The sequence below is a fragment of the Carettochelys insculpta genome, chromosome 1 (genome assembly GCF_033958435.1).
Source record: "Carettochelys insculpta isolate YL-2023 chromosome 1, ASM3395843v1, whole genome shotgun sequence".
NCBI lineage: Eukaryota > Metazoa > Chordata > Testudines > Carettochelyidae > Carettochelys > Carettochelys insculpta.
In genome coordinates this window covers 230,294,375-230,320,813 of record NC_134137.1, presented here as the reverse complement: position 1 = coordinate 230,320,813, position 26,439 = coordinate 230,294,375, and the positions used below count along the sequence as shown (strand labels likewise).

The following is a 26,439-nucleotide window of genomic DNA, read 5'->3' as shown; positions in this document are numbered from 1 at the left end:
AATGGTTCATAACAATCTCAACAAACTGGAGAAAGGGTCTGAAGTAAACATGATGAAATTTAATAAGGACAAATGCAAAGTATTTCATTTAGAAAGGAACAATCAGCTGCACACATACAAAATGGGAAACGATTGTCCAGGAATGAGTATTGTGGAAGTACTGTGACTTGGCTAGGAAGGAGTACTGTGGAAAGGGATCTGGGGGTCATAGTGGGCTACAAGCTAAATATGGGTCAACAGCCTGACACTGTTGCAAAGAAAACAAACATCATTCTGGGATGTATTAGCAGGAGTGTTGTAAGCAAGACACAAGAAGTAATTCTTCCGCTTTAGTCTGCACTTATTAGGCCTCAGCTAGCATATTATGTCCAGATCTGGGTGCCACATTTCAAGAAAGATATGAACAGACTGAAGTACAGAGAAGATCAGTGAGAACGAATAAAGGTCTAAGAAACATGACTTATGAGGAAGGACTGAAAAAAATTAAGTTTTCACAGTTTACAAAAGAAAGGACCGAGCAGGGACACAACAACAATTTCAAGTAAATAAAATGCTGTTACAAGGAGGAGGAGGGAGAATTGCTCTTCTTAACTTAAGAGGATAGGACAGGAAGCAATGAGGCTCACATTGCAGTAAGGGAAGTTTAAGTGGGACATTAGGAAAAACCATCCTGTCAAGGTGGTTATGCACTGGAATAAACGGCCTAGGGAAGTTGTGGAGTCTTACTGCAATGAAAGAGGCACTGCTTCTCACTCTTCAGATAGTCTCACCTTCTTGTCACTGTTGGAAGTGAGCCACAGCCATCCTGATTTAAATAGCGCTGTTATACTCCCATCTTTGTATCCCATTCTTTCACTTCAAGACTCTGAGGAAGTGAGTTGTATCTCATGCAAGCTTAAGCCCTAATAAATATGTGAGTATTTAAGCTCCTTTATTGTTTTTACTGAAACAGACTAACATGGCTACCTCTCTGAAAACTGTCAATAAAAATTAAATCTTAGATTTTAAAACCCTTATTTATGAGGCATGACTGTAGTCAGACAGTCTTATAATTTTAATCATTTTTATTGCATTTGCTGTGACTCTAAGCAACATATACATGTATAAATGTATGTAAATATTATTTAAATATCTATTATTCATGGCCTTGGATTTGTGGTTTGGCATCATTGGGAACTTTAACTTGCGTTGTTCTTTCTCACTGTATGCCTTCAAGTAATTCTTAATATTTACTTTAGAGTACTCACCATTCATTGTCTTTACTCATTGTCTTTATGCACTTCTTGCAAACCTCATCCGGAAAGATGCTACTGTGTAACAAATATGGGAACACATCAAAGCAGCCTGGAAAGAAACCTGCGATAAAACATTGGAAAAGGGGACAAGGCATCATAAAGAATGGATCACATCAGAAACTCTGAGAAAAGTGAAGGAATAAAAGGACAGAAAAGCAGCAGTCAACAGCAGCAAAACAAGAGCAGCCAAGGTGGAAGCTCAGAGACTATTTTCAGAAGCCAACAAAGAAGTTAAAAGGGCCATAAAATGGCACAAGAAGAACTTTGTGGAAAACCTTGCACAACAAGCTGAACAAGCTGCAGGACAGAGAAACCTGAAAGATCTCTATAACATCACGTGGAAGATAGCTGGGTCACAGCGTACAGTGGATCAGCCAATACAGGATAAGGAGGGACGTGTGCTAAGAAACCCAAGTGAGCAGCTCAGTAGATGGAAGGAAAACTTTGAAGAGCTACTGAACTGCCCTGCCCATATGGAACCTCCAGAGTTATCACCTGCAAATTAACAGCAGCAGACCTACAAAAGAAGAAATCAGAAAAGCCATTGCCCATCTGAAAAGCAGAAAAGCTACTGGTCTAGAGAACATCCCTGCAGCAGTAATCAAGGCAGGTAGCGAGACATCAGTCAATATGAGGTATAATCTATTTGGGAAAATTTGGGACACTGTAGAGAGTCCACAAGACTGGAAACACAGCTACATTACCAAGCTTGCAAAGAAAGGCAACCTGAAGGAATGCAAGAACTGGAGGGGTATCATGTTACTGTCTATGCCAGGAAAAGTATTCAACGGGATTCTCTTGGGCTGTGGCTACACTAGAAGCATCTGTCGACAGAAGTTACTGTTGACAGGGTAATCTCGACAGAACCTTTGTCAGCAGATTTTTATCTACACACAACTTGCTCCGTCAACAGAGAACTGCCAGACTGCGCTGCCCTCTGGTGCCAGAAAGCAGAATGGCAGTTCTGCAAAGAGGGCGACCAGGCAACTGGAAGCCCTATCTGTCCACAGAAGGGGCAATACTCCACTTTGTCGACAGTACTATGTCCAGAGATTGTTAGCCTCAAATTTTTGAGGGACAATACTGTCGAGGAAAATGCAGAGTTCTGTCGGGAATGTGTTGACAGAATGCTTTAAGTGTGTAGGCGCTCCCTGAGTTATGTCGACAGACGGCAGAAATTGATAGACAGCTCAGAGAAGAACAAGCCGGCTTCCAAAGTGAGAGATCTTGTACTGACCAAATAGCAACTCTCAGAGTGATCACAGAACAGTCACTTGAGTGGACCCCCCGCTGTACATAACCTTCATGGACTCTGAAAAAGCCTCCGACAGCATTGATAGAGACAATTTGTGGAAACTGCTGTAACCCTATTCAAAATTAACTTGATTCGTTCAATGTATGGATCCTTGACATGCCAAATTGTTCACAACGTTGTTTTGATGGAATCCTTCAGCATACTCTCAGAAGCACAAGGGTGGCTATTGTCACCTTTCCTATTCTTGATCACAATAGACTGGATTATGAACAGAACAGACGGCCATCAACAAGGCATTCAGTGGACTCTTTTCAAACAGCTAGAGAACATTGATTTCACTGATGAAGTCACCTTCCTTTCACATCAACATGAAAACATGAAAGAAAAGGTCACAACACTAGACAAAACTGTTGCAATGGACTGGATTGAGCATTAACAAGAGTAAGACCAAGACAATGAGGATCAACCAGTCCAACACCACCACCACATTGGGAGGGGATAACCTGGAAGATGTGGAGCAGCTCACCTATTTGGGAAGTATTATAGGCGGAGATAGAGGAACAGATAAGGATATCAGTGGGAGGATAGGGAAAGCAACAGTTGCATTCAAGACTCTCAATCCCATATGGAGCTCACACATAATATCTGCAAAGACGAAACTGCAGATCTTCAACACAAATGTGAAGATTGTGCTGTTGTACGGATATGAAACCTGAGGTACTAAAAAGTCTTCAAATCACAAGCGACAGACATTCATAAACAGATGCCTGAGGTACATCCTTCGCATCGAGTGGCAAGACTTTGTCACAAATAAGGAGCTTTGGAACAGAGCAGGACAAGAACCAATTGACTTTGAAATCAAGAGAAGAAAGTGGGGATGGCTTGTCCACACTCTCAGAAAACCATCATCCAGCATAGTCCGTCAAGCTCTCACACGGAACCTGCAAGAAAAATGCAAAAGACGACGACCTTGGACAATGTGGAGAAGATCTACTGAGACCGAAGGACAACAACTGGGGTATTCCTGGAGTCTGCCGCAAGTTTGGTCCAAAGACAGAGTGAAGTGGAGGAGACATGTAGATGATCTGTGCTCCACACAGAGTACAAGGGACAAGAAGTAGTATTGTCTTCACATCATCACCACACACTTTCCTGATCTTGTGTTACTTAGCTCTGTGGAGAGGAAGTCTACTGCCTTCACATGGTGCCCCCCAACAGTAGTCAAAAAATAAAAAAGGATAAATTGAATGAAAATTTGGAGCTCAATTTAACTGTAAAGCATTTAGGTTACAAACTGTGTTAAAGAGGCTATATCCAGTCAAAATGTGTTATATTTGATAGTTAGCTACAGCTGTATTATTGAGGTGGCAGTAATGCATCTCACTTACAAATGACCAGAGCAAAGACTCCAGCATTGCCAATTTTTACCAGTTTCTGTTTGGCTTACCTTATACACTCCACTGATTCTGGCCTAGATTTTAGATCCTGGTCTTTGGCAGCCACTCCAAAATGAATGGGGAACAGTCCCCCAAGAATAATGTCTCCCTTCTTCTGAGCCCTTTGGTTTGGTCCATAGGCAGAGGAGTTCCAGGTAAACGCCAATAAAATCAAACAGCAACTATAAAAAGTCATCATTCCTCTTTTCACAAGTGGATTACACGATGCAAAAGTGAAAAAGATGTCAGAAAACAAATGAATCTAGTAACATCGGACAAGTGGTTTCTTTTTCCCCCTAAGGCAGCAAACTGTGGGTTGGGAGTGGATGTTTGCAGTACAATAAGCCACCAAATGGTAGCCTCGGAGCTGGTATTTCTCCTGCTGTCTTCTCCATTGTACACTACTGAGCTGACTGTCTTTGGTTCTTCAGAACTGAAATGTTACGTGGATCCCATCTCTGAGATTTTTCTGGAAAAGAATGAAATATAAAAAGTGACCAACTACACAAATAATTATGCTGGGCACTTTGCGCATTGCCTTTTTTTCATGTACCTCACTGCTGGCTGCATTATGACTACTCTATTCCAGTTTTGACTTGAGACCAAGGGAGTCACCACTCCTCACAACGTGTGAGATAGGCCTGGTTTCCAATTGTTTATCCTACTCTTTGGGCTACTGAAGAGTCCCAAACTCATGATGATGCTGCATCACATTGCCATGTTGCAACAATACATTGCAGGTACTGACATGTGGCATGATGAAACATCAATGGAAATTTTGTATTCACAGCAACACCAGTTCTAGCAAGACACATACCACCTGCAAAACTGTAGTGTCCCATGTGCTTAAGGGTGGCCCTGCTTTGTCAGATCCCCTTCCCAGGACACATCCAGACCTTCCTTCATGTAGCAGCACATAACAGCTCACCCTCACTCTGCGAGATGAACCTTGGGCCCAGGGTTCTAGTTGCAAAGATGTGAGGGAGAAACTCTCTCGTTAGGTACATATACACAGAGGCAGACTCGCGTTCACATACAGCTGCACACAAACTCCTTCAGTTCTCCTTGTTTTCATGTATTGCTTGGTTTAGGTTTTCTGTGTCTCTGGACAGGAACTACAAGCCAAACCTAGTATCGTGGTTTACATGTTGCACCCCTTTCCTGTGGTTTTGGGTTTTCAACCTTTTGTCTTTTTCCGAAGTTCTTCCATTTCTCATCACCATGACCAGGCCGCAACTCTCCTCTGATGGGAAAGCCATGTGACTCTGGCTTCTTAACTTAGCTGGAGTTTGGAGAGGGGAGCAAGGGTTTCCTTCAGCTGCCTTACCCAAGTCATGATTAACCATTGTCAGGTTGCCATGCTGTTCTCAAAGGTTCCTCAGCTGAAGTCACACCAGAAAACCTAATGCACCTCTGAGGGCTGGCTCTAACCCTTCTCTGCATCTATATCCTGATATGGGACTTGGAGCAGGTGCTTTTCTATCTACAGGCATCTGGGGTCACTGTTAGCGCTGGTAAAAAAAAACTTCTCATAACAGCATTCTGATTCAAAAAACTCAAAATATTTTGCAGGAAGGAAGTGATTTTGTCAAAGTTTTCAATGAAAAATTATAAAAACAGTATCTCAATAAAGTCAATACAACTTTGTGCCCACTGCTACATTAAATTGGAGACAAAGCACTTCAATCTTGTCAAAATGAAACTTTTAAAAACAATTTCGCAAATTCTGAAAAAATAATTTCGGAATTTTCATTTAATGGGAAATGCCAAATTTTGAATTTTGTTGAAATGTTTCATTTCATTGTCAAGTTTGTTTTTACCTTTTGATTTTAAATAAAAGTAAATTCGTTCACAAGGTAAAATTACGATTTAAGTGGCACCACTGAGACCGTGCAGGACAAATCTCATATCTGGGCTATACTGGGGTGTTGCTTTTTCAGAAAGGGCAGGCAGGAAAAAAGGGAACTGGTGTAGCATTGCACATCAGGAAAGCATACACTTGTTCTGAGTGTAGCAGAACGGGAGAGCCTGGATTATTAGGCCTCGTGCAAGGCCTGACCCAAAATCAGCAAAAGCCAAGATACGGGCAAAAGTCAGGCCCTGCCATAAAGCAAACACCTGCTTAAAAGTTCACTGTCTGGTATGCGAAATTGGCAAAAACATGTGTAATGTTGTAAAACACAGGCACTGCTAAGGAGCACTAGGCACAGGGTATACATGTAAACACATTCCAAAGACTAATACAAGTACACCTCCACACAGAGTCATGGCATAAACACAATGCTGAGAGATGGTACAGGTGCATACGGATCCCAAACAAGGGCTGGGAAAGAAGGACATGATGAAGGATGGAAACGTTTTGTCTGAACCAGCAAGTACGTGGGGTGGGGTTGGTAACTAGCTATATCAGGAGTATAACATAAAATTTGTTTGCATCAGTGTGCAAAAGACAATTCATAGGACTGGCATCCTTGTCAACCCTGGAGACTTGTCAACACCACTAATTAACCTGAATCCACTGAAATGGAGCTGCAGTGCCCAGTACATTTCCCACTTGCCACATGTGGCGAATGGGACGCTGCAGAGTGGCAATTGGCTCTGGGGCCGCAAGCGGTTCTTGGTGCTTTTAAATGCGACTCCTCCAAGCCCCACACGAGTGCCATCTGCCTGCTCTGTGCACGTGTCCCACCACTTAATGGGACAAGCACGTGGCAGCAGTGGTGGCAGCTCGTGGTGGCGTGATTGTGGCTCAGTCCCCAGCATGGCTCCTCCCAGTGCAGCTCCTGAAGGCACAGCTGCCTTAGGCCCCAGTATGGCTCTCGCTGGCGCAGCTGTGGCCCGGGGCCCGGTGCGGCTCCTGTGGCAGCGGCAGCGGCTCTGATGAGTCGCTGCATTCAGTTTGCACAGGGGGGTGGGGATGTGGCACAGCTGAGGGCGCCTGGCTCTAGGGAAGGGGAAGGGCATTATTAGAGTGGGCAGGCTGGGGATGCCTAGCTCTGGGGGAGGGGAGGACATGGGGCAGCTGTGGCAAATACGGAAGGGCGACAGCCACAAGTGTGGTGATCCTTCAATTACTTTTGGACGTTGGTGTCATAGAGGATGGTGCTCAATTGTTCTCCATGTGCACTGAAGGGAGGATAAGAAGCAACCCACCTGATAGGCAGCAGCAGATGTTTAGGTTACATATTATGAAAAACTTTCCAACTATAAGGTAGTTAAAATCTAGAATGGCTTAATCTTCCACGCCACTATGGAATTCCTCTCACAGATTTTCAAGAACGGGTTGGACAAAGACAAAGGTAAACCCAGGGTGAAAACGGAGGTAAATGCAGGGCAAGGGACTCTTGAATTCCCTTCCAGCCCTAAATTTTTTTGATTCTGTGTTCTGAGACATACTCAGTCCACACTTTCTCCCCTGTGCACACATGAAGACTGTGCTTGCACTGCTGCTTAAGAAATAACTTTTGTGCCTGAGTTATTGACATTGTTCCTGTGCATTTACTTTAAAGTCATAAACAGGGCAGTCTTCCTGCAGCAGAAGTCTATGATGATGGAAGTGACTAATCTCAACCAGACCTACTCTGTCCCAGACTGGACTATATTTGACAATTTACTCCAATCTGCAGCTGGGGACAGGTTTTCTTTCACTTGTTTTGCCTTTGGCTAGGAGAAGGTGTCTTCCTGGATGGATCACGTTTCTCTCTTGGAAACACCGCTTATGTCTGGCTTTGGGCTGCATTTTGCAGGGTTCCTCTTTGTGGCATACAGCTTTGCAGATGCTTGTTTATGCTCAACCAGACTCTCACCAAACCTGGCATCTTTGATCGGGTTCCTCAGGAATGCCCTCTGTCCAACCAACTACTCCACTGCCATCAAGTCCTTCCTCTGTCTCTTCTATCAACAGCTGATGAGGTCAGAGCTGACACTGTCAGTGTGTGCTGATGACATCAGCATTGCAACCCTACCGAGGACTCAGAAGAGCTGGTGAAAATGAATACCCCAGGCTAATCTCTTGAGCAGCATTTCTAAGTCTTTGCAGGTTAGTGGTGCCTTGTTCAAAGGAGAACATTTTCACAATCCCTTACGTTCATTACAAAAGTCTGAATAAAAACAGGTATCAATTATAACAATGAGGAAGCTATGTAATTTGTGTGTGTGTGTTCTGAAAAGATGAAGGAAATACCTGAACAGATTTTTTTGCTTTTAACTGAAATGTCATGTTCACTGGTTTGCAGCTTCCCCAGCTGCATTTCATAACCTCCCAGGAGGTTGAAACACTCCTCCGGAAGAAAGTCCTGGATCTCACTCTTGGCAAGCCTGGTCTGTGTTTGAAGGTCTTGGCGGTCATGATAGGGTCTTTGCTCTTCTTCACAGCTGTCTTGACGGCCTTCCAGATATTTCCCATTCCCCCCTCTGCTCCCTGAGCAGGCTGCCCCCTATCCAGTCATTTTCCCTTCCAGCCCCACCCAGTGAACAACTGTACTTGCTTGTGCCGCACACCATCCACTCTCTCACCCTTGTGTCCTGCCCAGAATCCAAGTGACAGCATCTACCATCTCTATCTGCGGCCAAGCATCCTCAGTGGGAGAGTGTGTACTCTGGTCTTATTCTGCCATGTGCCAGGTGTGCATGTCAGCAGCTCCTTCCTGGAGCCCTGGACACGTTGCTGTGCGCTTCACAAATTCTCCTGATACCTGTCAGTATTTTGTGAGCAGTTGTGGAAACTGGCTCTTGCTTATCCTCAGTGAAGCCAGCTGCACCTCTTTGCAGTGTTTTTTTTTTTTTTTTTTGAAACAATGTATGTGGAACTCACTGCCACATGCTACTGCTCAGACCATGAGCATGGTCAGATTTTTTGAAGAATTCAACTTAAACACAGATAATAAGAACATAAGATAGAGTTAAATTATAAGTGTAATGGCATAAGCCAAATAATTATGTCCGCTACAGGGTTTCCTGCATCTTCCGCTGAATGGATCTGGTTACTAACAGACACTGGACTAGGTGTGGCAGTCATCCGAACTGGCATATGTCTAAAGGAAGTGGCCTGTACAAATAAAACTTTTCTGAAGAAACAGACTAGAGGCCAGATTTATGAAGTTATTTAGGTGCCTAAAGATGCAGATAGATGCACCGTGGGATTTACAGACGCACTCAAGAAGAGCAGGTCCCTAACTCCCAGTCACTACTGACACTTTGAAAATCTCACTAGGCACCTATCTAAATCTTCAGGTGCCTAAATGCCTGTGTAAGCCTGGCCTCAAGATCCCCTAACACCCTTTATAAAACCCATAGCCATTATCAAATATGGTCAGCCACAGACACAGAGAGGGTTTGTAAACACTGATGTTCAGATGCACAGCCCTGTTGCTTCTTGCCAGCACTCTGAAAGAGCTAGTCCCTCCACCTTTCATCACATTCTGGTATCACAGATCTTGGGCTCTCCTGTCCTTAATTTCATCAAGAATGTTGTTCCCTTCTGTATTAATGACAACTTTTTACAGTCAGGGTAGAATTATCCATTAATGCTTGCCTGAAGTCATCAATGTATCAAAGGATAGGGTGGAAATTGTTCTATTAGTACAAATAATTTGGTTCCTTCGGTTTCCATACACAAATTAAAAGATCAGATTACCCAGTGATTGAATTCAGCAGGCTTTGTATCTATTTCTACTTCCGTTCTTCAGCAAATATTTGTTACACTCTAAACTTTATTCCATAACAGAGAGCAAATATTTATACTGCAAGCTCTTCTAAACTGATCTTGTCTTTCTACATGTTTGCCTTCCACAAAGAGCTGGTCATGATTTTTTTGTGAAGAATTAACAAATATGTATCCTTAGTATTTTCAATTTAATTTTTTGAAACAATCTTATTCTTCATTTTTCCATGTTTTTTTTTCCAGGAATTTTTTTATCAATGTATCTTCTTCTGTTTTGTAAATTCAGAGTTTTGGAGGTTTGCACTCCCCGGGAAGCAGAAATAGAACGCCCCTGCCATTTTGCCTAAACTCTTGTGAAGGGAATTAAAGACGTTCCAAGGAGAGGGCAAGATGAAGGGCAATGCAAGAGAGAGCTGAAAAGGGTCATGCGCAGACAGATGCAGAATCAGGTTGAGGGAGCAGTGGGAAGAACCAAAAGAAATCACAGAAGTGGTATAGATCTTCAACTAGAAGAAAACATCTAAAATGGTTCATAATGATGCAGACAAGTTCAATAAATAATTTCTGTTCTTAACTTGGAAGACATTGGTTCATGTTTTTATATCTTACATAGAAGAGAAAGCATTTTATAATCAAACAGTAACAAGGCAGGATTTTAAACAGCAACCTCTAAGGTGAAACAACTTAATCTGCAGAACCACATAATTTGCATCCAATTGTTTTAAACAGAGCTGAGACGCTCTCAGGGCCACTGAGGTGGATAGCAAACACATCTCAGAACACTGGGGAAGTTCTAGAGATGTGAGAAAAACCTAATAATATGCCAGTATTTTAAAATGGTAAATGGGGTTACCTGGAGAATTACAGGTCAATTACCTTATCCAGGTTGCAATCAGTAAAGAACATAAAAATGATCTCAAAACTAAGGACAACCCAGGTGGTTTTATGGAATTAGGTTTTACAAATGTGGAATAGTTACTTGATGGGATTACAAGTTTAGCTGAGAGAACAACAAGAAGTTTAGCTGAGTTAAAGTTAACCTAATATACTTAGATTCCATAAGGCATTTGGCTAGGTATCATATGACATTCTAATTAAAAATTATTACTATACAAAATCAATACAGGACATGGTTAAATTGATTAAAAACAGGATAATTGATATTTATTTACATTGTAAAAGGGGAGTTGTCCTGCAATGGGGTTTATACAATGGGATCCCTCAGAGACTCATTTTTGGACCAATGCTATTCATTATCTTTACCGATGATAGCGAGTAAAGTATGAAATTATTGCTGCTCGAGTTTGCAAATGACACAAAAATTGGTGGATAGGTAAATTGTGTCAGTCAGTGAGTTCTGAAAGGCAGCCTGAATTGCACAGTAATCTAGGTTTGTTAAAACATTTTACTACAGATAGAGGCCAGGTCATATGTCTAGGAACAAAGAATGTAGGTCACACTCAGAATTTAAGCAGGTAGTGACTCACGAAAGGCCTTAGGGGATTTGGTGCACAACCAGCTGAACATAAGCTCCCAGTGTGTTGCAGTGGTTAAGAGAACAAATGTGATCTTTGGCTATATGAGCAGGGAAATAGCAAGCAGAAGTAGTGAAGTAGTATTACCTCTCTATATGGGCATTAGCGAGATCATTACTGGAATACAGCATCCATTTTTGCTGCCCTCACTTTGAAAAATGATGTTGACAAATTGGAAAGAGATCAGAAAATATTACATGAGTAATACAGGACATGGATAACCTGTCTTGCACTGAAAGACTAAACAAGCTCAATCTATTGAGCTTATCATACAGAAGATTGAGAATTGGCTTGACTATGGCCTGTAAGTATCTCCCTGGGGAAAATATTTAGGATTGCTAGAAGCCTCTCCATGCTAAGAGACAAAGACATAACCAGATTCAGTGCTTAAAAGTTAAAACAACAAAAAATCAGGCTACAGATAAGGCATCTGAAAAACAATTAAGGTAATTAACCACTGGAACAACTTCCCTAGGGAGACAGTGGATTTTCCATTAGCAGATGTCTTCCTATCATGCTTAGATGGCTGCAGAGAAGTATGCTCTAGTTCAGGAGTGGGCAATAAGTGGCCCATGGGCTGGATGGGGTTCACAGGATCAGCCCATGGCCAGCAACCAGACACTTTATTCACCTGCACATCTCTAGGTACAGCCACTTGCAGCTCCCGTTGGCTGCAGATTGCCATTCCCAGCCAATGGATGATGGGGGAAGTAGCATGGACAGGGACAACAAGCCCCCCAGTCAGTCTTCTGGGCCACGTTGCAGATAAAGTAATTAACACTATTAACAGGGAGTGACCAGAACAACATATTCCCAGTTCCTCTTATCTATCGAAAAGGGAACTCTGTGTCCTAGATGGGATTTTGTTTAAAGTCACCAGAAACATGTTTAAAAAGATACGCGAAGGTCATTTAGGGATTGAAAAATCCAGAAGATGGGGCAGGTAAATTTTACACAAGCCTCAAACGATCGATGACATTGGGGAAGCCATTAAGCCTTGTTACATAAGACAAAAATACATGGGACAAATCAAGTAAAACAGCTCACATTGGTGGTACAGAAAAAATTGACCCATTTGAACAAAACAGACATATGTCTGTTTACACTGGCTACAAAAATTTATGAAATTGTCTCCAACTATTACTCTCGCTTCCATAAAATAGTCTTACTAGCAAATACTACAGCTAAGCAGGTTATTTTGTTTATCCAAATTATTTCCACCAGACGCAATATACCTGACACAGTAATTTCTGTCAATGGGCCACAGTGTGTTGGTCATGAGTTTAAGCAGCTTGTACAGGTTGAGACATGTAACCACTAGTCCTCACTATCCCAAATCCATCAGCTGATGGAAAACAGCATCAAAACAATAAAGCTCCTACTGCAAAAATCCACAGTCAGACTCTGATCTGTATTTGATGTTGTTAAATTACAGGACACCAGTGAAGCAGGGGCTGTCATCTGCTAATGTTCTCACCAGCAGAAAACCGGTCAATGTCTACGCTGCTATATTATGTAGGATGTGTGAGGTACTGTGAACTTACAGATGTATAAAGAGACAAGTAAGGCAAAATACAGCATTCAGTGTGGCTTTGGGTCCTGGAAGCTGCCACCATTTCATGAATTTCAGAGAGGCAGCCAAGTTAGTCTGTAACTTCAACAACAACAAGAAGTCCTGCGGCACCTTATAGGCTAACAGATATTTGGAGCACAAGCTTTCATGGGCAAAGACCTGCTTCGTCTGATGTATCTGGCAAAGCAGGCATTTGCTCACGAAAGCTTATGCTCCAAAATATCTGTTAGTCTATAACATTTCATGAATATGACTCTGCATATCTATAATGGAAAACAACCATCACATAAAAAAATGGTATTAGAAAATGTAGCTTTGCCACCCTATAAGGCTGTCCTTCTAGATGGACGCGTACGGAGAAGGAACAGGGGAGGCCTTGTCCAGATCATGGAAGGGAAGGAGATAAGGGGCATTGAGTCAGCCATCTTGCTTGAGAGAGTATCAGAGAGGAAACAAGCCCAACAAGTTGAAACACCTGTGTGATAATCTTGGGGCTCATAAACAACAAGCCAGTGAGTGAGAAAAGAATAAAACTTCTATGAAAAAGCCCTACAGGTTAAACCACTTTAATCTGGAATTCCCTCATCCGGCAACACCCTTGCCCACCATCTGTAGGTGCTCTGGGGCTGGAGCACTCAGAGGGAAAAGCTGAGGGCCCTGCACTCACCAACTCCTCCAAAACTTCTGGAGTACCACAAATAGCTGTTTTGCAGTGTTCAAGTTCAAGTAGGGTGGGGCCCGGGGAGAAGTAGGGACAGAGGGTGCTCAGGAGTAGAAACAGGGAACTGTGGAGCCTGTCAAGTAAAAAGATATAAGCAGGCCTGAGGGCCGGGAGTGAAATTTCCATTCCTGTGGCACAACATTAAACCCGGCAAACATAAACACCAGACAGTCCTATCGGCCCTGACACTTGCACTTCAGCTGAGAACCTTGGGAACCAGTAAATAGGGTAACCTCAGCTTCAGCCTCATGAGACTGCGAAGAGTGGTCCTGAGCCAGTGCATGCACACCCAGTAAACAGCTCAGGGATAAAATCACTGCAGGGTCCCACCCCTGGTGAGTCTTACCAGGGACCTCAGCCTCAGGGGATTCCCCCAGCTGCAGCCATGTCCACCTCAGCCCCGGTGTGAGGCAACAGGGATGGGACTTCCTACAGTAGAAGGGACGTAAGCATTCCAAGTGCCTTTTACACCTTATACGTGTTGCTCGGTATTGTTTGCTTGCTACAGTGTGCCCTGTAATAGCGGTATAACAGCCACTCAACAGCATTAACTCTGTAGTAGCAGTCAAGTAGTAAGCTCGATAAAGTACACGATCCCTAATCAATTCTGTAGAAGCGAATCCATAATCCTGTTTGCCCATGGCCCCGTGAGCTGACACAGAGCCCTGTGACCAGGGGCCAGGAGCACAACCCTTCAGTTAGCCAGGGGCCCACGGCCAGGAGTGCAGCCACGCAGCAGGCTGCAAGGGCAGAGAGTGCAGTACAGGGCTCCCCTACAGACCAGGGCGCTCTGCAGCACCCTGTCTTTTCCACTGCGTGCCCCTCCCTTTCTCCCAAGCATGCAGTGACCATCCGTCCCGTATTGGGCAGGACAGTCCCGTATGTGGGATGCCAGAAAGGTGTCCTGACTTATTTTTTAAAAGGCACTCATTGTCCTGTATTTGGGCTGTCCCCTCACTGACCTTTTCTGCCAGCAGCTGTGCAGGCACAGCTGCTTGTGGGAGTCACTTTCCTGAGCCTCCGGGAAGTACAGGGAGTGTGGCAGGTTGCTGCGTCCCTTCTGCTTCCCCGGGGCTCCGGGGGATCGCCAGCGGCTACAGCTTCCCCAGGGCTCGGGGGGAGCGCTGGCAGCTGCCGCCTCCTTCCCAGTGTCCCTGTGGCTTGGAGGAAGCGCCCCTCCCCCCATATCTCCCTGTCCTGTATTTGGGAAAGTGAGATATGGTTGCCCTACCCAAGCACACCCCCTAGCCTCACTCCATCAGAGCTGGCCCCTCTGCTTCAGCCAGAGCTCACTTTCCACTTATTTCCCACAAGTACGTTTTCTCCAGACAAATATGAAGTCTCTGCAAGTCTTTCAGGACACGTAATCTTCCTCTCTGACCTTCTCAATATCAGCCTTTCATTAAAGCCTGAGTTGTTCTCTTGTTGCGGGACAGTTTCTCCCGTGTCCATTAATGCTTAAACAATCAAGTCAGTTGGAAATGCCAGAGTCCACACTCACTGTCAATGTTTTGGAACATTCTGTGATTGTGTATTACTATTAGAGGTGTGATTCCGCAGGCACACCCTTTTTCAAAATAATATTTCTCTTCCCACTTTTGATTTTATCTCATCTTCCATATAGTTTCATTGTCATGAGATTTCAGCACATTATCAGGGGTTGGTAAATTAGATCTGATCTCCCCTTTAACAGCTAAGATGGAGAAGAGCCGTTCTCTACAGGTATTCCTTGGTATACCAATAAAAATCTCATGCAAATAATCTCCTTATTGAAAGTTCTGTAACCTGCACACATGGCTCTTTAAGGACTTCTTTGAGGCTCAGGACACTATAATTGCAAATCAAAAGAACAAAACAAAACAAAAAAACCCTCCTGACTATTTTTGATAAATGGTGAATGTATAAAAGCCCAACAATGAACAACTCATTTCTAAATAGCAAGCAATATGTAATCTCGAAACATTTGATAACCCCCCCTTTAATATGTGCAGTGAATTGTGGGACATGATACTGTACCTGTGTTTTGACTGAGTCGCTAACAATGTCTTGTGGCACTTCTACTATGAAGGGCAACACACATTTTAAGAAAGAAAACTGAAATTAAACATCAAGCAAAATTGGCGCAATTAAAGTGGAGTTGGAATGGCTTTAAGCAAGAAGAAAATCACTGAATCATAGAATCCTAGGGCTGGAAGGGACCATTGGATCAACCCCAACTAAATCATCCCAGCCGGACTTTGTCAAGCTGGGACTTCAAAGCCTCTAGGCTTGGAGATTCCACCACCTCTATAGGTAATGTATTCCAGGGCTTCACAACTCTTGGTGAATCAGTTTTTCATAATATTCAACCTACGCTTCCCCCTCTGCAACTTGAGACCATTGCTCCTTGTTCTGCCATTCATCATACTGCCTTTCTCCAACCGCTTTAGAGCCCCTCTTCTGGAAATTGAAGGCCGCTATCAAATCACCCCTCACTCTTCTCTTCTGCAAATGAAATAAGCCTAGATCCCTCAGCCTCTCCTCATAGGTCATGTGCTCCAGCCCCTAATCATTCTGCCCTCCACTGGACTTGCTGCAATGCATCAACGTTCTTTCTATAATGCGGGGGGTGGGGGCCAGAACTGGACACAATACTCCAGATGTGGCCTCACCAGAGCTGAATAGAAGGGAATAATAATTTCTCTAAATCTGTTGGAAATTCTCCTTCTAGTGCACCCCAATATGCCATTAGCCTTCTTGGTTACAAGAACACACTCTTGACTCATATCCAGCCTCTCATCCACTGTGATCCTCAGGTCCTTTTCTTCTGCACTGCTACTTAACCAGTTGGTCCCCAGCCTGTAACAGTGCTTGGGATTCTTTTGTCTCAACAGCAGGACTTTGCACTTGTCCTTGTTGAATTTCATCAGAGTACTTTTGGCCCAATACTCCAATTTATCTAGATCACTCTGGACCCTATCCCTTCCCTCCAACGCATCTACCTGTCCCCTGAGCTTAGTGTCACCCGTACATTTCCTGAGGGTGCAACACATCCCCTCATCCAGGTCATCAATAGAGATGTTGAACAATACTGGCCCCAGAACTGATTCCTGGGGCACTCCCCTTGAAACCGACTGCCAGACATTGAGCCATTTATTGCTACCCTTTGGGCCCAACCACCTAGTCAGCTTTCTATCCAGCTTGCAGTCCATGTATCCAATCCACACTTCCTTAATTTATGGGCAAGAATACTGCTGGCAACTGAATCAAAAGCTTTGCTAAAGTCAAGGTATTTCACATCCATTGACTCGTCCATGTCCACAAAACCAGTTACCTCTCCATAGAAGCTAACCAGATTGGTCAGTCATGACCTGCCTTTGGTGAACCCAAGTTCATGACTCTTAATCACTTTCCCTCTTCCAAGTGCTTCAAAATGGATTCCTTGAGGATCCCCTGTATGATTTTTCTGGGGGCTGAGGTAAGGCTGACTCATCTACAGTTCCCTGGATTGTCCTTTCCTTTTTAAAAGATGGACACTATATCTGCCTTTTTCCAGTCATCTGGGACCTCTCCCAATCTATATGAGTTTTCAAAGATAATGGGCAAAAGTTCCCTGGACCCATGCATATGTGTATGTCCAGCTTTTCTAAATATCCCTTAGCCTCTTCTTTCCACACAGAGGGCTACCCAGCTCCTTCCTATACTGCACTGCCCAGTGCTGTAGTCTGGGAGCTGCCCTTGTCCATGAAGACAGAGGCAAAAAAAGCATTGAGTACTTCAGCTTTTCCCACATGATCTGTCACCAGGTTACTTCCCTCATCCAGTAACAGCCCCGCACCCTCCCGATCACCCTCTTATTGTTAACGTGGGTAAAATCCATTCTTGTTACCCTTCACATCCTAGCTGCAGTTCCAAGTGTGCTTCTGCCTTCCTGACTACTCTCCCGCATTCTCCAGCCATGTATTTATACTCCTCCTTAGTCTTCTGTCCAAGTTTCCACTTCTTGTATGCATCCTTTTTTAGTTTAAGCTAGCCAAGGATTTCACTGGTAAGCCAAAGTGTTTGCCTACCATATTTGCTTTTCTCACTGCGCAATGGGATGATTTGTTCCTGTGCCTTTTTAAGGCTTATTGAAAATACTGCCAGTTCTCCTGAACTCCTTTCCTCTCCATATTAGCTTCCTAGGGGATCCAGCCCGTCAATTCTCTGACGGAGTCAAACTCTGCTCTTCTGAAATCAAGGGTCTGTATTTTACTGCTCACTTTCCTTCCCTTTTGTCTGGATCCTGAAATCAAAGACAAAGTCAAAGAATTTCAAAATGGACCTAATCATTTGCATTTATATCAAGTTCAGCTGGACTCCCTTTTGGTCTTATTTGCCATGAGAAATTCACCAACAGCAAAAATTCAATCTTGAGAGGCATTTTCTCAAAAAACACACTACTTCTGTTGAACAGCATCCAGCAGGAGGTGTGAGAAAATAAGCTATGGAGGATCTGCTATGCAAAGCAAAGCAAAGCAAGAACATGTTCACTAAATGGATGAAGTCACCAAGTACTGTGGCCAGTTCGGTGGCAACTCATGGGATCGTGAAATGAGGAAAGCTGTTCCCGGATGGTGAAATGTATAAAAGAGTGCTTTCTCCGAGTTGCACAGTGATTTCAAAAGCAAAAATGAAATTGTTCAGAATCTAACATCCTCCAAGTCCACAGAAAGAGCAGGTTCGTGATTGAACATTATGATGATAGTGCCACAAACACAGACATGTAAAGTGTATGGAAATAGAATATGTACAAAATAGTTGATGAATGTTCTGCAGTAAACATGTATCATGTTACAAATCACTCTGTGTGTGTGTGTGCGCGTGCACTGTTCTTAAAATAGGGTTACAAAAATTATGGCTTGATGTTACTTATTAAGGATATCTCATAATCCCATGCATCGTGGCCCCTGAATTATTGAGTTTTTAACAGCATTTTTTTAAAAAAGCCTCTTCTTGCTATTTTGGTTGCTGATCCCTGTTATAGACCTTTCTGCAAGTCCATTTGATTAGTGGTAATTTGGACGTAATGTTTTGTGATGAAAATCTCAGTCTATGTAAAACTGCCTAAAATTTCAAAACAAAAAAGCAGTCCAGTAGCACTTTAAAGACTAACAAAATAATTTATTAGGTGATGAGCTTTCGTGGGACAGACCCACTTCTTCAGACCATAGCCAGACCAGAACAGACTCAATATTTAAGGCACAGAGAACCAAAAATAGTAATCAAGGCTGACAAATCAGAAAAATGCTACCAAGGTGAGCAAATCAGAGAGTAGAGGGGCAAAAGAGGGGGCAGGAAGTCAAGAATTAGATAAAGCCAAGTATGCATAAGAGCCCCTATAATGACCTAGAAAATTCCCATCCCGCTTCAAACCACGTGTTAATGTGTCGAATTTGAATATAAGAGAGTCCAGCAGCCTCTCTTTCCAAACTGTTGTGAAAATTCCTCTTCAGTAAGACACAAACTTTCAGGACATTAACAGAATGGCTCACTCCATTAAAGTGTTGACTGACAGGTTTGTGAATCAGGAGTGTTTTTATGTCTGTTTTGTGCCTATTAATTCTTTGTCTAAGATGGGAATTTTCTAGGTCATTATAGAGGCTCTTTTGAATACCTGGCTTTATCTAATTCTTGACTACCCCCACCTTCTGCCCCTCTACTCTGATTTGCTCACCTTGAACATTTTTTTCTGATTTGTCCTCCTTGCTTACTGTTTTTGGTTCTCTGTGCCTTAAATATTGAGTCTGTTCTGGTCTGGCTATGGTCTGAAGAAGTGGGTCTGTCCCACAAAAGCTCATCACCTAATAAACTATTTTGTTAGTCTTTAAAGTGCTACTAGACTGCTTTTTGTTTTGGTAGTGTATAGACTAGCACGGCTTCCTCTCTGCCTAAAATTTGCCCTGGAAATTACCTCCCATTATCCCTTAACATTTCATCTTTAATTCCGTGTCTGGAAAAGAGTCCATTTATGCCAGCTATCACTGGCTTTGTACCGTGCAATGCAAAAATCTCTGGATACAGTGAATAATCATCTGCTGACTATTAAATAATCCTTTCAATGCAAGGTAAGAAAAGCCAGTGACTACCTTTTCATAAGCCTTTGTTGAACTGGGCTAGGTCTAAGTGGCTCTGCCTATTGGCATGGCTTGTATTTCAAGCACAAAAAGCAGTTTCCCTCCGTATTAGTAATGTTGAAACTGAGTCACAGCCAATACATGGCTTCTCATGCTCATTGTTTGCACTTCTCAATTCATAAATGGCCTGCATGGATCATTTGTAGCATTTCTTTCCAGAGGTGCATTGATATTTACAATCTTTCCACCACTGAAAAATCACTTCTTTAAGGATCCCCAACAATTCATGTTTTGGTTTGGTTTTATTTTAGTTTGTTTTTTGCTTCCTCTCTTATTTGTTGCCGTTTCCTCTTAGCTAGAGGAACTGACCTTAGAATAAGATCTTTAAGGTTTGTACCACCATCTGTAAGGTCATCTCTGGTTTTGTGATTGGATTCACCATTCTGGAAAGAGCATCTGCAGAGAACATGAATTTGTTGGACATGCAGGTCACAACCAAATCATACTTTTGTAGTTTTATAGGCATACTTTCTTAAGATATTTCTTAAAAGCATAATCATTTAGTGGCTTGCCAAATAATGCTATCGGGGCCATTAGTCTGGTTCAACATTCACTGTCTGACAATAAAAACATTGATTGAATTGCTCACCGGCAAACACTATTCTTAAAAGCTCCTTTTCAATCTGCACGTATCTGGTTTCTGCATTAGTCAGTGATCTGGATGTAAATACCTCTCTGGTTGCCAACAATGTCATGTTTCTGTGAATCTACTGCACCTCACTCAGACTGTGAAGCATCTGCTGAAATTTTAATATGTTTGCCTGACGCACGTATCTTCAGCATTGCCTCTTGTATCAGTTGTTGTTTCAATACACCCCATGATTTCCCCTGTTCTACATACCAGTACCATTATTTTTTAGTTTCAAGAAGGAACCTCAAAGCCACTGCTTTTGTAGCTAGATTAGGTTATGTAACTTCCAAGACAATTATCACTCAGAGGAACTGTTGGACATTTCTATGACAGGTTGTGGCATTATTTCAGTGCATGTAATATTCCTCTTACCAAGTTCACTCCTTTGTTGGAAACAATATCTCCAAGAAAAGTCAGTTCTGGAACCCACAAAGCACATTTCTCCCTATTTAATTTCAAGTTTGCTGCCCTTGTTACATCCAAGACTTCCTGAAGTCTACCATCCTGCTCCTCTTTAGGTAAGCCCGATGATGGTCTCATCCATTGATGTGTCAACTGTCAATCCGTTCACAGATCATATGTATAATTTTCTGGTCCACTTCTGATGCTGAGACTCTACCAAATGGCAGACATAAAATTCTGTACCTTCCAAATGGGAAATTAAAGGTACAGTGCATAATTTTGAGCTTTCTTTAAATAATTTTAGCTGCCAAAATCCCAAGCAGACATCCAGTTTAAAGTAACAGTGTACACTCACAAATTTTATAGCCTGATTCAGGTTTCTGGGATCTAAGCATATAAATAGCTGGCCTTTATTTTTCTCCACCATGACTACAGAGCTCCCCTATTCCACTGATACGTCACCTTTTTATATGACTTGCATTTCCTCCTTCCTTGCAGGCTCAGCCTTGAGTTTACTGTAGATACTTGAGGAAAGAGAAGTTACTCACCTGTAGTAACGATGGTTCTTCGAGATGTGTCCCCGTGGGTGCTCCACAGTAGGTGTCGGGCTCGCCTGGTGCCACAGATCGGAATTCTTCTAGCAGTTTCCACTGGATCGTGCATGTGCCGATGCACGCCGCTCCCTTGCGCACCCTCGGTCTTGTGCGCGATCCGGTCCCCGCCAGTTCCTTGACCAACCGCCTTGGATGCTCTTGAAAAACACCGGACAGAGATCCGAAGTGGGGAGGATGGGTAGGTAGTGGAGCACCCACGGGGACACATCACGAAGAACCATCGTTATTACAGGTGAGTAACTTCCCTTTCTTCTTTGAGTGGCCCCTGTGGGTGCTCCACTGTAGGTGACAACCCAGCAGTAACCCCAAGTAAGGAGGTGGGTACTCGATTCATGTGCAGTTTGCCCTCAAGAGGACTGCTGTCGACAGACGGGTACCCTCATCGAACACCCGATGCAGGGCGTAATGCTTGGCGAAGGTGTCATAGGATGACCAAGTCGCCGCTCTACAAATGTCTTTCAATGCGATTCCCTTGAAGAAGGCCGTTGATGCCGCCACCGCTCTGGTGGAGTGAGCCCTAGGCGGGGCCAGCAAAGGGGTCTTTCGGAGCTTGTAGCACAGTTTTATACAGGACACAATGTGCTTTGAAATTCTCTGGGAAGAGAGGCCTTCCCCTTTTGACCTGGGAGCGAGAGACACCAGAAGCCTGTCCGTTTTCCGGAAGGACTTGGTTCTGTCTATGTAAAAGGCCAACGCCCTCCTCACATCTAGGAGATGCAGACACGCCTCCTTGCTGGAGCTGTGAGGCTTCAAGTAAAACGAGAGTAAGACTATTGGTTCATTAAGATGGAACTCCGAGGAAACTTTTGGAACGAAGGATGGGTGTAACCGTAAGATCACCACCTCCTTTGAGAATACTGTGCAGGGCGGCGTTGCCATCACTGCTGCGAGCTCACTCACCCTGCGGGCTGACATAATCGCAAGAAGGAAGGTTGTTTTCATGGTAAGGAGTCAGAGGGGTACCGTGGCTAATGGTTCAAAGGGTGGTCCCGATAGCATGTGGTGCACCAAGTCCAAACTCCACGACGGTGGTAGCGGTTTTCGAGGGGGGTACAGGTTTACCAGCCCCTTCAAGAACCTTGTGACGATAGGATGGGTGAATACGGTGGGCCCTTCCTCTTTGTGCCGAATAGCTGATATAGCTGCGAGGTGGACCTTTAGCGAGGATAGAGAGAGCCCGTCTCGTTTGAGGTTGAATAGGTATTCTAGTATTACAGTTATAGGAACATCAAGAGGAGCTAACTGTTTGGCGGAGCACCAGGCAGTACAGAGTGTCCATTTCTGTTCATAAGTCCTCCTGGTGGAGGTCCTTCGGCTACACTCTAAGACTTGTCGTACTCCCTCCGTACACGTGCTCTCTAAGGCGCTGAGCCATGGATTAACCATGCTTGTAGGCGTAGTCCCTGAGTGTGCGGGTGCACTATGGACCCCTGAGCCTGCGTGAGTTAGTCCGGCGCCACCGGTACGGGGAGTGGTGGACGATCCGACATGCACAGAAGCAAGGGAAACCATTGTTGCCAGTCCCAAGTTGGAATTATGAGCATCCTGCGAGCTCTCTCCCTTCTGGCTTTCTGCAGAACCTTGTGGATAAGTGTTGTGGGGGGAAACGCGTAGAGTAGAAGGCCCTTCCATGAGATCATGAATGCGTCCCCCAGGGACCCCCGCCCTATTCCTGCTCTGGAGCAGTACTGGGGACACTTCTTGTTGTACTGGGTGGCAAACAAATCGACTTGGGGAAACCCTCAGGTACGAAATATGCGTCGTACCAGGTCGGAGCAGATCTGCCATTCGTGCGTGAGTGTGAAGCGCCTGCTCAGTTGATCTGCCTTCATGTTGTGGGCACCCGGCAAATACGAGGCTTTCAACATTATGTTGTTGGCAATGCACCAACTCCACAGTCGGACTGCTTCCGCGCATAACGCACGGGATCGTGCCCCTCCGTGTCGATTGATGTAGAACATAGTGGAGGTATTGTCGGTATTGATCCCGAGTACTTTGCCGTGCAGGTATTTCCGAAAAAGTCTGCACACATTGAACACTGCTCTGAGCTCCAGTATGTTTATGTGCAGTGTCTGTTCCGCAGGGCACCATAGCCCTTGCATCACCTTGCTGCCAATGTGCATTCCCCATCCTACGTGGGAGGCGTCGGTTGTAAGAAAAATAGAAATTTGTGGTTGGTGGAAGGGCACCCCCACTAGCAGGTTCTTGGGATTTTCCCACCACTCTAGCGATCTCCGTACCTCCATCGTGGGCAATACTACCCTGTGGACGGTATGGGGTGCCGGTTTGTAAACACTCGCAAGCCAATGCTGCAGGCTCGCATGTGTAACCTGGCATTCTGTACCACAAACGTAGCTGCTGCCATGTGCCCCAACAGTTGCAGGCACGTTAGGACCGGCACCGCGGGGCTGTACCTCATGACTTGCACCAAGGAGTTGATGGTGCGGAAGCGGGCGTCGGGCAGGTATACTCTTGATGCGATAGTGTTTATGCACACCCCTATGAACTCTATATCTTGTGTGGGTTCGGTCTTTGACTTTGCGAGGTTGATAACTAGGCCCAGCGAAGTAAACGTGTTCGCGGTGACACGTATCATGCGTAGGACCTCTGCCTTTGAGGCCCCTTTCAGTGAACAGTCGTCCAGATATGAAAAAATAAACATGCCCTGCCTGTGCAGGTAAGCTGATAGCACTGCCAGGGTTTTGGTAAAGACTCTGGGTGCCGAGGATAGGCCGAATGGAAGAAACCTGTACTGGAAATGTTCCCCGCCGACCGTGAAGCAGAGGAAGCGTCTGTGTGCCGGGTGGATTGTTATATGAAAGTAGGCGTCTTGTAAGTCGAGGGCTGCAAACCAGTCTCCATTGTCCAGTGCCGTAAGTATGGAGGCAACTGTAATCATCCGGAAGCGCTGCTTGCGCAAGTATCGGTTGAGGCCCCATAGGTCCAAAATCGGCCTCCAGCTTCCTGTTTTCTTCTCTGTTAGGAAGTAGCGTGAGTAAAAACCTTTCCCTTGGAATTGTTCCGGCACTCTTTCCACCGCCCCTATGAACATGAGGTGATCTACCTCCTGCTTCAGCCTCGCCTCGTGGGAAGTGTCCCTGAGAGGAGGCCGGGTGGGAGGTTTCATCGGTGGAAGTGACTGGAAGGGGATTGTGTAGCCCGTGGCTATAATTTCCAGCACCCATTTGTCTGTTGTGATCTTTTGCCATTGGGAGTGGAACAGTTTGAGGTGATGATGGAACATGAGGTGAGAGTGGCATTGAGCGATGGTGTTGATAGTGCAGTCCTCAACATACCCGTCAAACTTGTTGCCTCTGGGCTTGCCCCGAGGGTGTACGACTTTGTTGAGAATGTCGCCTGGGGGCCCTGTACTGCTGCTGCTGTTGATGGCGCCCTTGGTCATAGCCTCGCTGATATTGTGCGTGCTGTGGTTGGTAAGCGTAGCGTCTTTGCTGAGGATAGAATTTCTTTTTCTTGTATGGGGGAGTGTAGATACCCAAGGTCTTAAGTGTGGCCCTCGAATCTTTGCTAGAGTGGAGGACCAAGTCGGTTGAATCTGCAAACAGCTTTTGCTTGTCAAAGGGAAGATCCACGATCTTCGCCTGTAGATCTCTGGGGATACCAGACGTCTGGAGCCAGGATTCCCTACGCATTACCACTGCTGCGGCTGTTGAGCCTGCCGCTGTGTCCGCCACGTTCAGGGCAATCTGAACTCCCATTCGCGATGCCGCGTAGCCCTCTTGGACAATCGCCTTCAACACTGGCTTCTTGTCCTCTGGAAGTGAATCCATGAGAGAGGTGAGTCTAGAGTAATTGTCAAAGTTATGGTTTGATAAATGTGCCGCGTAGTTTGCCATTCTCAATAATAGGGTAGAGGAGGAGTAGACCTTCCTGCTGAACAGCTCTAATTTCTTAGCATCTTTATCCGAGCCCCCTGATTTGTACTGAGACGTCTTCGACCTCTGCTGGGACGATTCCACCACCAAAGAATTGGGTTGTGGGTGGCTAAACAGAAACTCCATGCCCTTGGCTGGGACGAAGTACTTCTTATCTGCCCTTTTGTTCGTAGGCGGAATAGAGGCCGGAGTCTGCCATATGTTAGTGGCTGACTCCATAATGGCTTCGTCCAGCGGGATAGCTATTTTAGAAGAAGCCGGGGGTCTCAAATTTTTCAGGAGTTTATGGTGCTTCTCCTGTACCTCTGCTATTTGAATGTCCTGCGTGTATGCTACTCTTTTGAACAGCTCTTGGAATTGTTTAAGGTCATCCGGAGGGGACACATCCCTGGGGACAATCGCCTCATCTGGGGAGGATGAGGAGGAACTGCTGGGGTAAGCCTCCCCCAAGTCCTCTGGCTCCCGAGTTCGCTGGTATGCTTGCTCCCCTGTGGGCTGTGAAGGAAAGTCTCGGGACTCTGGACCCAATTTCCCTGGGACAACTGCGTTCCTCTCCCAGAGCGAGAGTGTACACGGGAGTATTGACGAGGAGTGGGAGAGGATCTGCCCCTGGATCTGGACCTCCGATGTTGGTGTTCAGTATGATGAGGACGGCCATAGCAACATGGGCAAGGGCCCAGTGATGGAGACCTGGACCATGATCGGGGAATGTACCCATGATGACTAGGAGTGTAGGATCTCCGTGACGACATTGATAATGGTGAAGCTGGTTTGTGATAGTACTCAAGAGGATCCATGCCCAAAAATGGTGAAGGTGGCCTGAGCCACGGCGAAAGTGGTTGGAGGAACGGAGAGGGAGGCCCGAAATAAGCCGGTGGAGTTGCTGCCCGGCGATGCGGCGTGTGTATCTCGGAAGGGGGGCTGGGTGATAAGGGCATGGCAGCCCTGTATGGAGATGGACTGAGGTGCCGGGTTTTGGCTCTAGCCTTCCCCCTCCCCTGCAGGGTGGGCACCACCCCCTCCCGTGCCGGGGATCTTGGCCCCGTTGTCGGCGCCGCGCTCGGTACCATCATCATGTGGGTAGCTTCCTCCGGTGCCGGTAGGCCCCGTGCTGGGTGCCCCTGCGCTGTTGGTGCCGCGAGAGCCGGTGCCGCATGTGGCGGCGGCACCGATTCCGGTGTTTGCCGCGCTGGCGCTCGCGGTGCCTTCTGTGCCGACTGTTGTATAGTCGGAGGCCCGGCCTCGGCCACGTGTGCTACTGCGC

The 26,439-nt window shown here is 45.1% G+C and overlaps 1 protein-coding gene across 2 annotated transcripts in view; it reads right to left on the bottom strand.

Annotated features, from left to right (window-relative positions):
* CASR (calcium sensing receptor) overlaps positions 1-26,439 on the bottom strand; it is a 160,253-nt gene that overhangs the window by 87,796 nt on the left and 46,018 nt on the right. Inside the window, exons 1-2 of one of the 2 annotated variants that reach the window (XM_075001159.1) lie at positions 3,998-4,060; positions 1,248-1,356 (exon numbers count right to left, since the gene is read on the bottom strand). In XM_075001159.1, the coding sequence (XP_074857260.1) occupies positions 1,248-1,267 (20 nt within the window). In that variant the 5' untranslated portion in view covers positions 1,268-1,356; positions 3,998-4,060. Of the gene's footprint in view, positions 1-1,247; positions 1,357-3,997; positions 4,456-26,439 lie in introns of those variants that run through there. The other variant, XM_075001149.1, reaches the window with a different exon arrangement.